The sequence below is a fragment of the Dromaius novaehollandiae genome, chromosome 2, assembly GCF_036370855.1.
Source record: "Dromaius novaehollandiae isolate bDroNov1 chromosome 2, bDroNov1.hap1, whole genome shotgun sequence".
Lineage (NCBI taxonomy): Eukaryota > Metazoa > Chordata > Aves > Casuariiformes > Dromaiidae > Dromaius > Dromaius novaehollandiae.
Window position 1 is genome coordinate 3,820,413 of NC_088099.1, and position 12,258 is coordinate 3,832,670.

Below are 12,258 nucleotides of genomic sequence, written 5' to 3' on the forward strand. Positions count from 1 at the left end.
GAGTGCCTTTTTGTGTTTCCTATGGACAGGGTGCAAAGAAGGTGCTTGGCAGCCAGGACTGAGCTCAGCAGAGCTTTGATGATTTTAAAAATTGAAAAGTTGAGTGAGATGAGCTGCTTTATGCCCTGATTCCAACTCTTCTTTATTCGTTACTCAAAAAACAGTTGCCTGCAGTTTGCAGTACAAGTCTGCTTCTAGTATGGTGATCGCCTTACTCCCAAGGCCCTCCAGGCAGATGACTTTCTGAAATGATTTGGAAAAGTGGGGAGAGCATTAGCAAGTACCTGAGGTCAAGGGAGTTATGTAGGAATTAAATAATATGAGCCACATTCGTTAAGTGCTTTAAGTGCAGCAGGAGGCTTGAAGGCATGAATGCAGGCGCTTGCCATTTAATTTCATTTATATCCTTTTTGCCTGGTGCCAAAGCTCTTTTTGCTCTGGTCACCTGGGGAGTCAAACTCACTCCTAGGGCTGCTCTTGACTCCCTTAAACAGCCATGGGACCTTCCAGCGCAAGAAACCTTTCCAAGACTGAAAAAGAAGGGTTGTTCTACCTCATGGAAAGAAAACGCTGGATTGAAAGACTCTGGCTGGCTGTCTTCTCAGCTGCAAAACAGCAGCAAAAAGTCATACCCAGATGCGTGCGCATGTGTGTGTGTGCGTGCATCCACGCAATGCAGGCACTCTCTGGAGAATCTTGCCAAGGTGCTTTAAAGTGACTTGCTCCTAAAAGGGTCATCTTTTCTCTTACCAGAGCCAGGCCTAGCGCATTGGACTGTCTGTCGCACAAGTGGTTCATGGTAAGTTTGTCCTAGTTCTTTATTAGAATCATCAAATAATTGGGGTTGGAGGAGACCTCTGGAGGGGCAGCTCCCAAGACCATGCACCCTGGTTGTTAACCCTTTACTGTTTTTTCTCTTGATCTCCTACCTCTGTCCTACACAGAAGCTCAGGCCTGGCTCTCCAGAAGTAAAGGACACCTTGATGTTTTCTTGTTAGGGTGTCTTTGCTTTCAAAAGATAAAGATTCCTACTGATGTGAGCAGATATAACACATCTTGTGTTGAGAGGAAACTGTGGCCTTGCAGAGAAAATTTATAGTTTATGTTCAAATGCCTGGAATCTCTAATGAAGGGAAGGAGTTTGAAAAAGATGAACTGTATTCACATATGCATTTGACAAGGGCTTGCTTTTATCTCTGAAAAGCTGTTTGATGTTGTCTGCAGTTTAGCTATGAGGGCATTGTGGGATTGGTCTATTAGAATGAAACAACTGCGTACTTCCCTAAATTTAACAATTCCAGAGTGAGGGAATCCTAAAAACTTCTCAGGATATGAAGTCAGGATTTTTTAATCAGTGTTTCCTCACTCATTCTACTTTTGATTTCATTTTTGACAGCATAATCTCCCCCTCGAAGCAGCTCATTTCATTAACACCAAGCAGCTCAAATTCATTGTGGCTCGGAGCAAGTGGCAGGTGAGTAGGCCTAAACCTGTGTTGTTTGGTCCTTCTCATTGTATTTTTTTAATTACATTTACATCTTTTACAGCCTATTGGGCTAGGACAGGGAGTGCAGCAGAGATCTTCTCAGGTTGGCTCTGAAGGGGGAATAAGTCCAGAGCAAAGTGGTCAATGGATGTGGCAGAAGGAGATTATCCAGGCTCTCGCTAAAGTCATGAGTTGTGTACTGAGGTCTTCCAGCAGGTGCTGAAAGAGGACTAAGACACCGACATTTAGATGTGTACATGTAAGCTAGGTGTGTAAAGTCCTGCTGACATCAGTGAGACCAGTGTAGTCAGCAGAGCCTTGGAAGGGTTCAGCTCACCCAAAAGCAGATGCCTCCTGCCAAGGAGCTCAGTGCCTGTATTGACCACCTCTCCACTGACTATCCTGGAGGCTGCCTCACCTGTAGACAAGTCTGTGTAGACACAAACAAGTGCCTTCATGAGCAAGCTGGATCTCATGCCATGTTCAGCTGACTCACGATAACCATTTGGATGTCCCTTGGCTTAGCCCTCTTCCCCTGAATGGACTAGGAGTCCTCACTCTCCATTAGCAGCACACACCTGGACCCAGCGTGGCTGTGTCCCAGCTGACATGCACTAGCTTGTAAAGTCATGGTAATCTGATGGTGTGTCACAACTCTCAGTCCATGGGGCACAGGATCCTGTGCCAGTGATTTGAATCTTGGCATTTTAAAGTTTCTGTAAGTTTGGTGTGAGAGTAAGGCTGGAACTTGCAAATCCGTGCATGCAAATTCTTTCTCTCAGTCAGTATCTCATTATCTGAGTGCTTGACTCTCCTCAGTTATCAGATGTCCTCAGATAACACTAGTCCCTTTGTCTACTGTGGATAACTCTGGCAAGATCATTAGCTAGTGTTTATAAAAGTCCTCTTACATGGTAAGTGCTACCAGGATACTTGTTATTTATAGAAAGCACCCGTAAACTTGTCATTAAATTTTGGCTTTTCCTCTGTTTTTCATTAATTTTATGACATTCATGGATTGTGCCACTTATCTTTAAGCATTTTGTTTCCTTTATAATTCCTATTATAAGTACTCATATGAGAGCAGAGGGATTTCACAGAAATATGCCAGTATGGTATAAAGCAGGATTTTGAAATTAAAACGACTGAAGAACATACATGGAAGAAATCATCTGTCCTAATGGAAGTGCCTATAGGATACATAGTTGTGTCTGTGTTAGCTACCCTAGTCTGTCTTTGTAATCAGTAATGAATTATAGACAGGTCCTGAGAAGATTCCTCTTTTCCTGAAAGTTGTCTAAAATAACCAGGTTTATTGCCTTCTGAAGATGCTTGTTTCTCCCTGTTGGCTGTGAAGGAAGACCAGCTGCTCAATTTCAGCTGAGATGTCTCATACATCAGAAGTTAGAGCAGATGAATCCTACCTCCTACAGTGTGCCAGGTCTTCTGTTGGCCTAAGTCATTGTAGGTCATGCTGCAGTCAATGGAACTAAGGCCATTTACTCCAGCTAGGCTCTCATCTGATGTGTACAATTAAAACTCAGATAGTTATATCTCATCTTTTTCCATCTGCTTTGAATGGCTACATTTTCTCTGAAATTCTCAGGCAGGGTCCTGATTCTCCATTCACAACAGGAAGTATGTCTCCTAAAGATAATATGATATGTCCCCTTAAAGATAATACAGTTTCATCTTTGTGAATGAGAGAAGAGGTAGATTCAGAGAGCAAATAAGGTCTAAACCTACTATATGTGTTATTAAACTAGTGTGTGTGGTCTTTAAGAATGCAGAAGATAATTTTTGTGTTTGCTTTTACTATAGTCACACCATGCTTCTATCTGATTGTGCTGTATTTTGTTTTGCTTTTTCAGCGGTCTCTGATGTGCTATAAATCCATCCTGGTAATGCGATCCATTCCAGAAATCCTAGAAAGGACTCATGACAACACCTCCCTGGCCATCTCCCGACATCTTATTGAAGAAAGCACTTCCTCCAGTACGAGCGGTTCCTCTTCAGACAATGAGAACTCACACTTCCCCAAGAAGAGACACTTCGGCTCTACCCCTGAACTGCACTTGTCCATTTTTGATGCACCAAGCAGTCAGGAACCTCCAAAGCATGCAAGTGAAGAGAAGCACTCCAAAATCTCGATCCCTCCAGTAAAACCCACGAGGAGGAAATATGCTTCAGTGAAGAGTGAGGTGGGAGACAAATCACCTACAGAAAGCAAAGAGCTCATGGCAACTACCTTAGGGCAGAAAGAGGAGGAACTCCATCCCAAACTTCGAGATGAAAGAGCAGAGCAGTCCCAAAAAAGTGATGCAGCTGAACCTTCATCAAGGAAGATTTCCGTAGATGACACATCGGGTCTACATCAGAAAGAAAAAACAGACACACTTCAAACTGATAAGGACAAAATTGAAAAGGCTGGGGATGGGACAGAAAAACCACCTCTGTGTGTTCCTAGACAGAGTGTCATTAAAAGCACTTTCTACAGCCAAGCAGCTGAGCTTCCTGCAAGGGCCTCTTCCTCTCCAGGCAGAGAGCTGAGAAGGCACTTGGACAGAGCCAGAAGGACTTACCGGAAAGCTGGATATTCAAAGGTGCCCCTCAGTGGTCTCCGTGAACCCCTTCTAGAACAGTTTGAGCTAGAAGAAGAAGAAGAAAGAAAGTCTGATGATGGAGATGATGGAGGGCACAGGGAAGGTCTGCTTGGTCCCTTGACCAAATCAGCTTCATTTGATACTGCAAGGAAACCACCACATCCTGCCATTGCTGGTTCTAGCCGAAGCCGTTCACTGGATGATTACAGGCTGAGGGCCTCAAGATCAGTGAGGGAACAAGATATTTTGGAAGAAGACTATGATATAATGTCACAGGAAAGTTGTCCTGAAGGCAGTCGCCACTGCGACATTTCAGCTGAGCCGGGCAAGGAATGTTCTGTAGATACTTCGAAGCAGGAGGATGCTAGCAGAACCAGAAAGGATTGCTCAGAAGAACAGCTCTCTCCATCCACGAGGTGTGAGGGTAATGGATGCCCAGCTGTTACTGTGCAAAGGTTAGAGAGACTTCCAGTGTCACCTCACAGGAGTGAGAATAGGAAGCATTTACTTAAGAAGTCAAAAGCTACTCACATGGAGGAGGAAGCTGATGATTTAGAAGGCAAAAGCCCCATTCTGACTGCTCAGCAACCAGATATAACTGCACCATCAGTTCAAAAGCATGAAGGCATTCAGGCTAAATCTCTGTCTGGCAGTGCTTCCAAGACAGCTCTGCAGGAGGGCAGGCAGTCCATTTCAGCTCTTCCACAGTCAGACACCACCCCCAAGTCAGCCCCTACAAGTAAGAGAGGAGTGTATCTGCACCAGGAGTCAAAGCCCTCTGCTGACAGCACTGACAGCCGTCCTGAGCTAAAAGGTGAAAGCTTCCGTAGTAAAAGGACTGCTTCCATTCCACCCTGTAAAGACAAAAGCCAGGAGCATTCACTTCAGAAGCCCTCTGCTCACAGTGACACTAAGTCTGATCTCGTGGAGCACGACAGGCCTGCTGTTTTAACAAGCCCACAAACAGAAACAGATTCACCTCCAGTACATAAGGACAAAAGTCAGGAACTTTTTGATCAAGGCATTCCAGCGACTACTATCCTGGAGGTCAAAGAGCCAGGTTCCCAAACAGCTCTGCAAACAGCTGACGAAGATACTCACCAGAAGCTGAAGATCTATAAGGAGGTGAGATCTGCTGTCTTGGAGGACGAAGGACCAGGTATTGCAGGGGTTGCTCCAGTATCAGATGAAAATGGTGAAAGCCAAGTGCACAAGAGGCCCTCTGTTCATGCAGGCACAGCATCAGCAGCTCTGAAGGGAAAGAGTCCCGTGGCCCTGAAAGTCCCACCACCAAAACCAGTGCCAACTTCCATCTCCGACAGAGCACACCAAGCAGAAAGGGAACAGCCACCTTATAGCAAGGAGAGGCTTGCTGCTCTGAAGGATGAAGGTTCAGCCCTTGCAGAGACTGTTCCCATTTTGGTCCAGGAGGCTGAAATCGAGGGAGCTGAACACCGGAAGGCTTCTCAGTGCAGTGGCAGGGTGCCTGCTCTTCTGGAGGGCAGACCCCCAGCTGCAACTGTTCCACCACAAGATACTAGCCTCCCTTCAGTCTGTGAGAGTGAAAAGCAAGAACATCCACAGCTGTTACCTTGTAGTGAGGTGAGATCTGTTGTCTGGGGAAGTGGAAGCCCAGCTGCTGGGCAGCCTGTCCCTGCTTCCTTCTCCAAGACCAAAGGTCAGGCATATGAGCAGCACGAGGCTGCATATCCCAGTGGCAAAGTTTCTGCTGCTCTGGAGGGCGTGCATCCAGGTATTTTAACTGCTTCACAAGCAGAAGGTGCCCCAGCTTCAGTCTATGAGCTAGAACATGAGGAACGCACAAAGGTTTATGGTGAGGGAAGAGGTGCTGCCTCAGGGACTGGAAGCTCTGATGCTAGAAAAGCTGTCCCACCATTGCTCCATGAGGATCAAAGTCAGGAGCTCTCACACCAAAGGTCGTCTTTTTACAGTGATGAGGAGTCTGCTGCGCTGGAGGGCTTAGTGGATGAAATGGTTTTGCTCTCTGAAGAGATGAACGTTTGGGCAGAGTCGGTTTCTGCTCAGGAGGAATGCAGAAGGCACATCTCTTCTCCCACAGAGATGCTCTACAAAGAGCCTGGTGGCCAAGCACCCACGGAAAGTCCCTTTCCTTCTGGTCAAAGCAGCAGAGGAGGAGAAGTCTCCGAGCTGGATTATATCACAGAACCCTACCTTGCTGTGCATGAGGAGTCAGCTGTACTGAAAGGGCAGGAAACACAAATGGTTCCTCATGAATGTGAGCATCTGGAGGACTTGGCATTGGAAAGCTCCAGTTCTAGACAAGTAAGCATTTCCCAGACTGATAGCTTGGATTCTGGAAAAAAACCCAGTCAAGTGTCAGTGAGCAAGGACACTGGTAAACGCCCAGAAGTGTCGTTAGTGAAAATCAAAGATCTGTCAGATGAAGCACCCAGTGTTAGCAGCGGAACTCCAAAACTTGACATATCAGAGGTAGAGCCCGCCTATTTGAATTTCTCAGATTTGTATGACATTGTCTATTTTCCATTTGAATTTATGAACTTTAGGAAGCCTCCACCCAAACCAACTGGTAGACGATTTATACCTTTCAGTGAAAGGGCAGGGTCACCTCCTGCAGGGCATTTGCATAAGGATAAGAGACTGTGCATCAGAGAAGAGGCAGAAGAGAGGAACAAGCAAAACCGTTTGAAAGTACCTGAGAATTCAAAGGCAACTAACCTCTTAGCCATGGGGAAAGCGTCAGAGAGCCATAAGGAAATGTACGGCTCCCAAAAGGACGCAAGCGGTAAGCAGAAAAGCTCCTACAGCAAGCCAGGACTCTTTAAACCCTACGGAAGATCTCATTCAGTGGAGCAGTCAGAGCAGAGTCTGAAGAAGAAAGTTAAAGCTTCTGTTGCCCATATTTCAAGAATTCTGAAAGGAAAGACAGCTCCTGAGCAAGAGACAGAGGAAGGTAAATATTTCATTTTGTACCTTCACAGATCTGCTGGTGTAATTGGGCTCTGCTAAACCTGCTTTTTACATTTTCTGCAGCATATTTGATGCCATGGCTAGACAGTAACTGCAAAACTGGCAGTGGCAGGTTAGAAATCAGCTGTGCTCAGGCTTTAGCTCTCTGTTACTGCCCCTCTTCAGGGCAAAGTCAGCTGAGAGCTGATGGAAGTGGCTTGAATTCACCTGCCTTAATTCACTGAAAAGCAGAGCAGGGCTGGGTGACACAGTCCTCCAGCTTCTATCCCACTGACAGAACAGCAGCAACATGCAAAGGTTGGGAGATAAAACACTGCCGTTACTTCTGCAGTTGTCTTCTGACCGTGGCCTTAATGACAGATCTTTAAAGCTTAAGAGACTGGGTGAAGTCAGTGAAATAACCCCAGGATATATACCTAAGTTAATGGTATTCAGGTCAGGAGAATAGAATCTGTCCTTACTTCTCTGCCTCCCCTTGATGTGCCCTATTCTCCCATTACATCTTTCTGTTTGTAAAAGCTGTCACAACTTTTCAGATTGACTAAAGGCTCATTAACAAGGAGGCCTGTGACTGCCGAAGTATTTCTATGTGAACTGCAGAACTGTTTGCTGTAAGTGTATGCTGCAGGGAGAACAGTGGACTTGAATGCCTTCTTTTCCTTTCTTTGTAACAGAGATTGGTGTGCTGGGAGGTGAAGCAGTAGAAAAAGAACCATTAACAGGAGCTGAAGGATCTTTGAAGAGGAAATCGGGACTCTCTTCATTCAAGTTTTCAAGCCTCATGCCAAAGGAGAAAGGTATTCTTCATTGCTTAGGTCATCAGCTAAATTTATCATGCAGTATCACTAGGAATATAACTGCGCAGCTTGAGGCCAGTAGCTAAGGAAGGATCTGCATGGCTGTCTTGAGATAGTCCTGGACCAACCCGTATGAAGTAAGCCAGACTCCTCTGCTTATATCATTACTAGTGTCCCTGCTAAAACTGTCTTCTTGTGGGCTGGCTTGCAAATTGGAGCCGTTCTAGGAAGCCAATGCAGAGGACTAAACTTGAGTTGTAAGCTATAAAGAGAAGAAATTCAGTGTCCGAACACCAGACGGCAAAGGAGGGAATTGTGAAGTTGATACTGGGGAGTTTCCTAAGCTCCAGTCCCGTGTGCACGTGTAAGGGCCAAACAAGCTGCTGTAGGAGACAGAGCTGTGAAGTGAGCAGTGTGGGAGCAGCCCCCCTCAGATGTGGCTGCTCAGTGCTGGCTTTTCCTCCGAGGTCTCTCTCTTCAGCTAGTCAGGGATCGTGGACATTTCCAGCCACTGCCTTGACCTCATTCCTGCAGTCTCACTCGCGTTCCCTTTATTCAAGCAGTATTCGGGCAGAGACCCAACAAGCTCTGGGAAGGGTGGGTTTGTGAGGATGACAATTAATCCCGGGCCCTGTGGATTAACAGCCCCACAGAGATACAGAAGATACCCTGAGATCTCCCTTTGCCATGGAAACAGCAGCAAACCTGATGCTCTAGGGCTGTTTTCTCCTTCCACCTTCAGCTTGTCGCTCCTCCTCTCTCTTCCTGTGTTGTCTTGATCTGATCCCCTCATTCTCGGGATGTCATCATTCAATTTTGCCTGCATATTATAAGCTAGGCCAGTAGAAAACTCCTGCTGTGGCATACGCTTCATCTCCTCTGAGGGACTCTGCTGCCTTAGCTGTACCAGCAGGGCGGTGCAATGCAGATGTTCCTCAAGTCCCTTTCAAGGGTCAGATCTGCCCTACTGTCCAAAAACAGGTAAATACATAGTGAGCAATAAAATTCCCAAAGGAGGAGTGTGGTGCCTAGTGTCCGCAGGAAAGTTTGGGACATTAGAGAGAGCCGTCTTGGTCATAGTGTATAGGCAGTCATGCTGTGTACGTGGGACTGAAGGGGGCTTCTTTATTTCAGTGGAGCCCGTATGCTAAATGTCCAGGGGATTCTCAAGAAAACAGTGGTCAAATGAATGCCAGAGCATGAACAAAATGTCCTTAGACTGATCAAAAGTGTTTTTTGATGTTTTGCATGCAACTATTATCAACATAGCTCTGCTGGCCTCTCTGAATAGCTGCTCTTCCTCTTCTTTGCAGCACCTTCATTTGTCGAAGAGCTCATAGACCAGGCTACTGCTGTAGGACAGTGTGTAACTCTGTCGTGCCGGACGGCGGCTCACTCCTCCCTGCACATCAACTGGTTCAGAGGTGACACCGACACTCCTTTAGAGAGGCCCTAGCCTCCAGGACAGGCTGGGGCGAGGGAGGCTGAATGCAGGAAAACGTTTTAGACTCCTCAGGATAAATTTTCACGGTCCTTAGTTTTCATATCCTCTGCCTTTCAGATGGGATGCCCATCCACAGCAACAGTCGGATCCTCATCTCAGCCACACTCAAAAACTTCCAGCTGCTAACTATTCTCTCTGTTAATGCTGATGATTTTGGTATTTACACCTGCGTGGCCACCAACTCTCTGGGCTCAGCATCCACCTCTTGCATCATAAGAAAAGCTGGTAAGAGAGGAAGTAGCTAGGTTTTTTTTTGCTTGTGGTAAGTGGTGTATGCAGAATTGGTCAGCTCTTGAGGATTTGTTCTTTGGTTTTCCCCCTTGTGCTAGCTGTGAGAACCCAGCTGAAATTAGGAGACCTTGGAATCTGAGAGTTAGAAGCAGAGTGAATTTTAAACAGGAGGACCACTGTGATAGCTAATGCAGCTGGCATTCAGGGGCAGGGACAGCAAGACAGATGCTGAAGGTTAACAGAGTTAACAGGTCTAGTTCAGTCTGGCAAGCAGGTTTGGAAGCTGAAGATTGCCCCAGGTTTGGAAAACAACAGTACTTCTGGCCCTGGAAGAACGTGACTCCCTTCCATGGCCCCTCAATGCCCCTGGGAGTAGGGTATCTCACCTGAGCTCTCTGTAGATAGATTCAGGGGAAAGTTTGTCCTTTGCCTGCTCTAGTCCACATCCACAGCCCCTGCTGTTTGGTAGCAGGGCACATTTTGCCCTGTATTTGTTCCCTCTTTTTCACTTTTTAGTCTCTCTCCTAGATTCGGAGCCAGTCAAGTAACAGTGCAGTTAGAATCAAGTTTTAAAATCCTTGCTGTGCTTAAACTAGGCACAGTTAAGTTGCTGTTTCAGTAGGAATCATTTTTTAAAAATAGAGTATCTGTAACAAAAAATGCCGGGTGTACAGGTATGTCACAGCGGTGCTATAGATAACAGTTGTTTTGGTGCCTCCTCTTGACAGAAGTTCCTCCAAGCCCTCCACCCCCTGACATCGTGGAGGTCTACAAGGATGGGGTGCAGGTGGTCTGGAAACCTGTGGAAACCAGCACCCCCATCCTCTACACTGTGCAGTGCAAGAGCGAAGGTAAAGTAGAGCTTTGCCCTTGTGCCTTACAGAGAATGTCTAAGTCTGTATGATCTCTCCACCAGCTGGGTTTTTTTTTTATTGAGAAACAACTATTTCTCATTTTAGCATTCTAGTTTAGAGTTAGGAATGAAAATCACACCACCATGCTTTAGCCACGTAAAAGTTCGATGTTGTCCTGGCTAGCCCTGCATGCAATATGTATACTTATACAAAGGCTTTGCTAAGGTATGAATCAAAGTGAGTCTCAGGGAAACGGTGACCAGAAAGTGAACTGTCTGTGCAAGAATATGCATGGTTGCATAGGTGGTGCTAAATATGCAGTCCTGAGTAATTCTCTCAAATTACAGTTATGACAGCATTATACATAATAGCACCCAGCAGCAGTGATTAGCAGTCACTATCATCCTTTACCTAGGTTTTCTTTGCAGTCAGTGGAGAAAGGTGGCATCTCATCCTACATTAAATAGACATGCTTTCTTTCTCCATTGACTATGAAGAAAGTTTAGGGTGAACAGCCAGGATGAGATGACAAAAGTTTGGCAAGACTGCATGCCATCCTTTCGATGCTCTCTTCCAAGGCTTGATCGAGAATCTGCTGAAGTCAGTGGATGTTTTTGCATTTAATTCCGTGAACTCTGAATCAAATCCTTAAGCCTGTTCTCTCTCATGGGACCACTTTTGCAGTGCTTATTATGAATACCACTACTAACAGTCATTGCTATTGCAGTCCTGCATACACAGTCATTCGGATTGAGTGGTTCCATGTTCTTTCTTTTAATTCTCCAAACAGACATGCACTTCATTCTCGATTAACGTGAGCATGGGCAGAAGCTTTCTGCCTGTTTACTCTGTACTTGCTGTCAGACACTTGTCCTCCAACAGAGTCTTCTTTATTGTTACTTCTTTTGAAATAACTGTAGGCAAGACTTTGGGGAAGATGTTCCTATTAGGAAGAAAAAACAAGAAACAGCATCTGCTAGCTTCAATCACATTCTGTGTGTTTGGCAGGAATGTGCAAACTCGTGCTTTTCCATATGCAGGCGGATTAAGATAAACAGAAAACAGTTCCTTCTCTTGTCATTTATCTGACAGTGGCCTTTTATGCACTGCCTCTGCAGACACCTCTCTGATTCTGAGCCATGGCTGCTGCTCCTTACACATGCACACACCGTAATTCAATTAGTACCCAGCTAAGTCCTTGACACCTTTGTTGCGGGTGGTGAAATATTGCCTGTGTTATGGCTTGAAACACTGAAGAGCAGTGAAAATAACACTGTTGTTTTCAGTGTTTGTTCAAATGAAAGGATGGGCTTCATCTCAGGCATTCTCAGGCAGTTTGAGTTCGGCCTTGAGCACCATGCCAATGACAACATGTGGGACACAGCATCGAGTGAAATGTTTGCAGGGATTTTCCAGCTCACACCTTATATGGATACTGACTCCAGGGCAAACCATCAGTTTTATTTTCTTGAGAAATCACTTGAGCCTCTTAAAAGTTGAGTGAGTTTGGCCCCAGTTTCAAATATTGGGTTTGCTAAGAGGATGTTAATGGATGGTTCTTTTCTGAAATCCTGCACTTCATGGTTTCAGCAGGATTCAAGATAGGACCAAAGGGGAAATACAGTGTTTTTGTCAGGGTTTTGCCTGGAGTTCTTCATGTGTGGTTATACTTGAGATTGGTGGTATGAATTAGATAAACAGAAACTGTACAAGCAAGTTGCATCACTCCCCTGCAACAACATTGCCACACCTTGGACTGATTAAATGTAAAACAGCTGGCTTCAGAAGAGAGGAGGTTGCCACATGCACAGCT

At 45.6% G+C, this 12,258-nt stretch overlaps 1 protein-coding gene across 1 annotated transcript in view; it reads left to right on the top strand.

Annotated features, from left to right (window-relative positions):
• LOC135327416 (obscurin-like) overlaps window positions 1–12,258 on the top strand; it is a 30,477-nt gene that overhangs the window by 10,727 nt on the left and 7,492 nt on the right. The window contains exons 13-19 of the mRNA XM_064505656.1: window positions 754–799; window positions 1,397–1,474; window positions 3,358–7,042; window positions 7,734–7,856; window positions 9,170–9,280; window positions 9,418–9,585; window positions 10,320–10,442. Coding sequence (XP_064361726.1) covers window positions 754–799; window positions 1,397–1,474; window positions 3,358–7,042; window positions 7,734–7,856; window positions 9,170–9,280; window positions 9,418–9,585; window positions 10,320–10,442 — 4,334 coding nt within the window. The remainder of the gene's footprint in view (window positions 1–753; window positions 800–1,396; window positions 1,475–3,357; window positions 7,043–7,733; window positions 7,857–9,169; window positions 9,281–9,417; window positions 9,586–10,319; window positions 10,443–12,258) is intronic.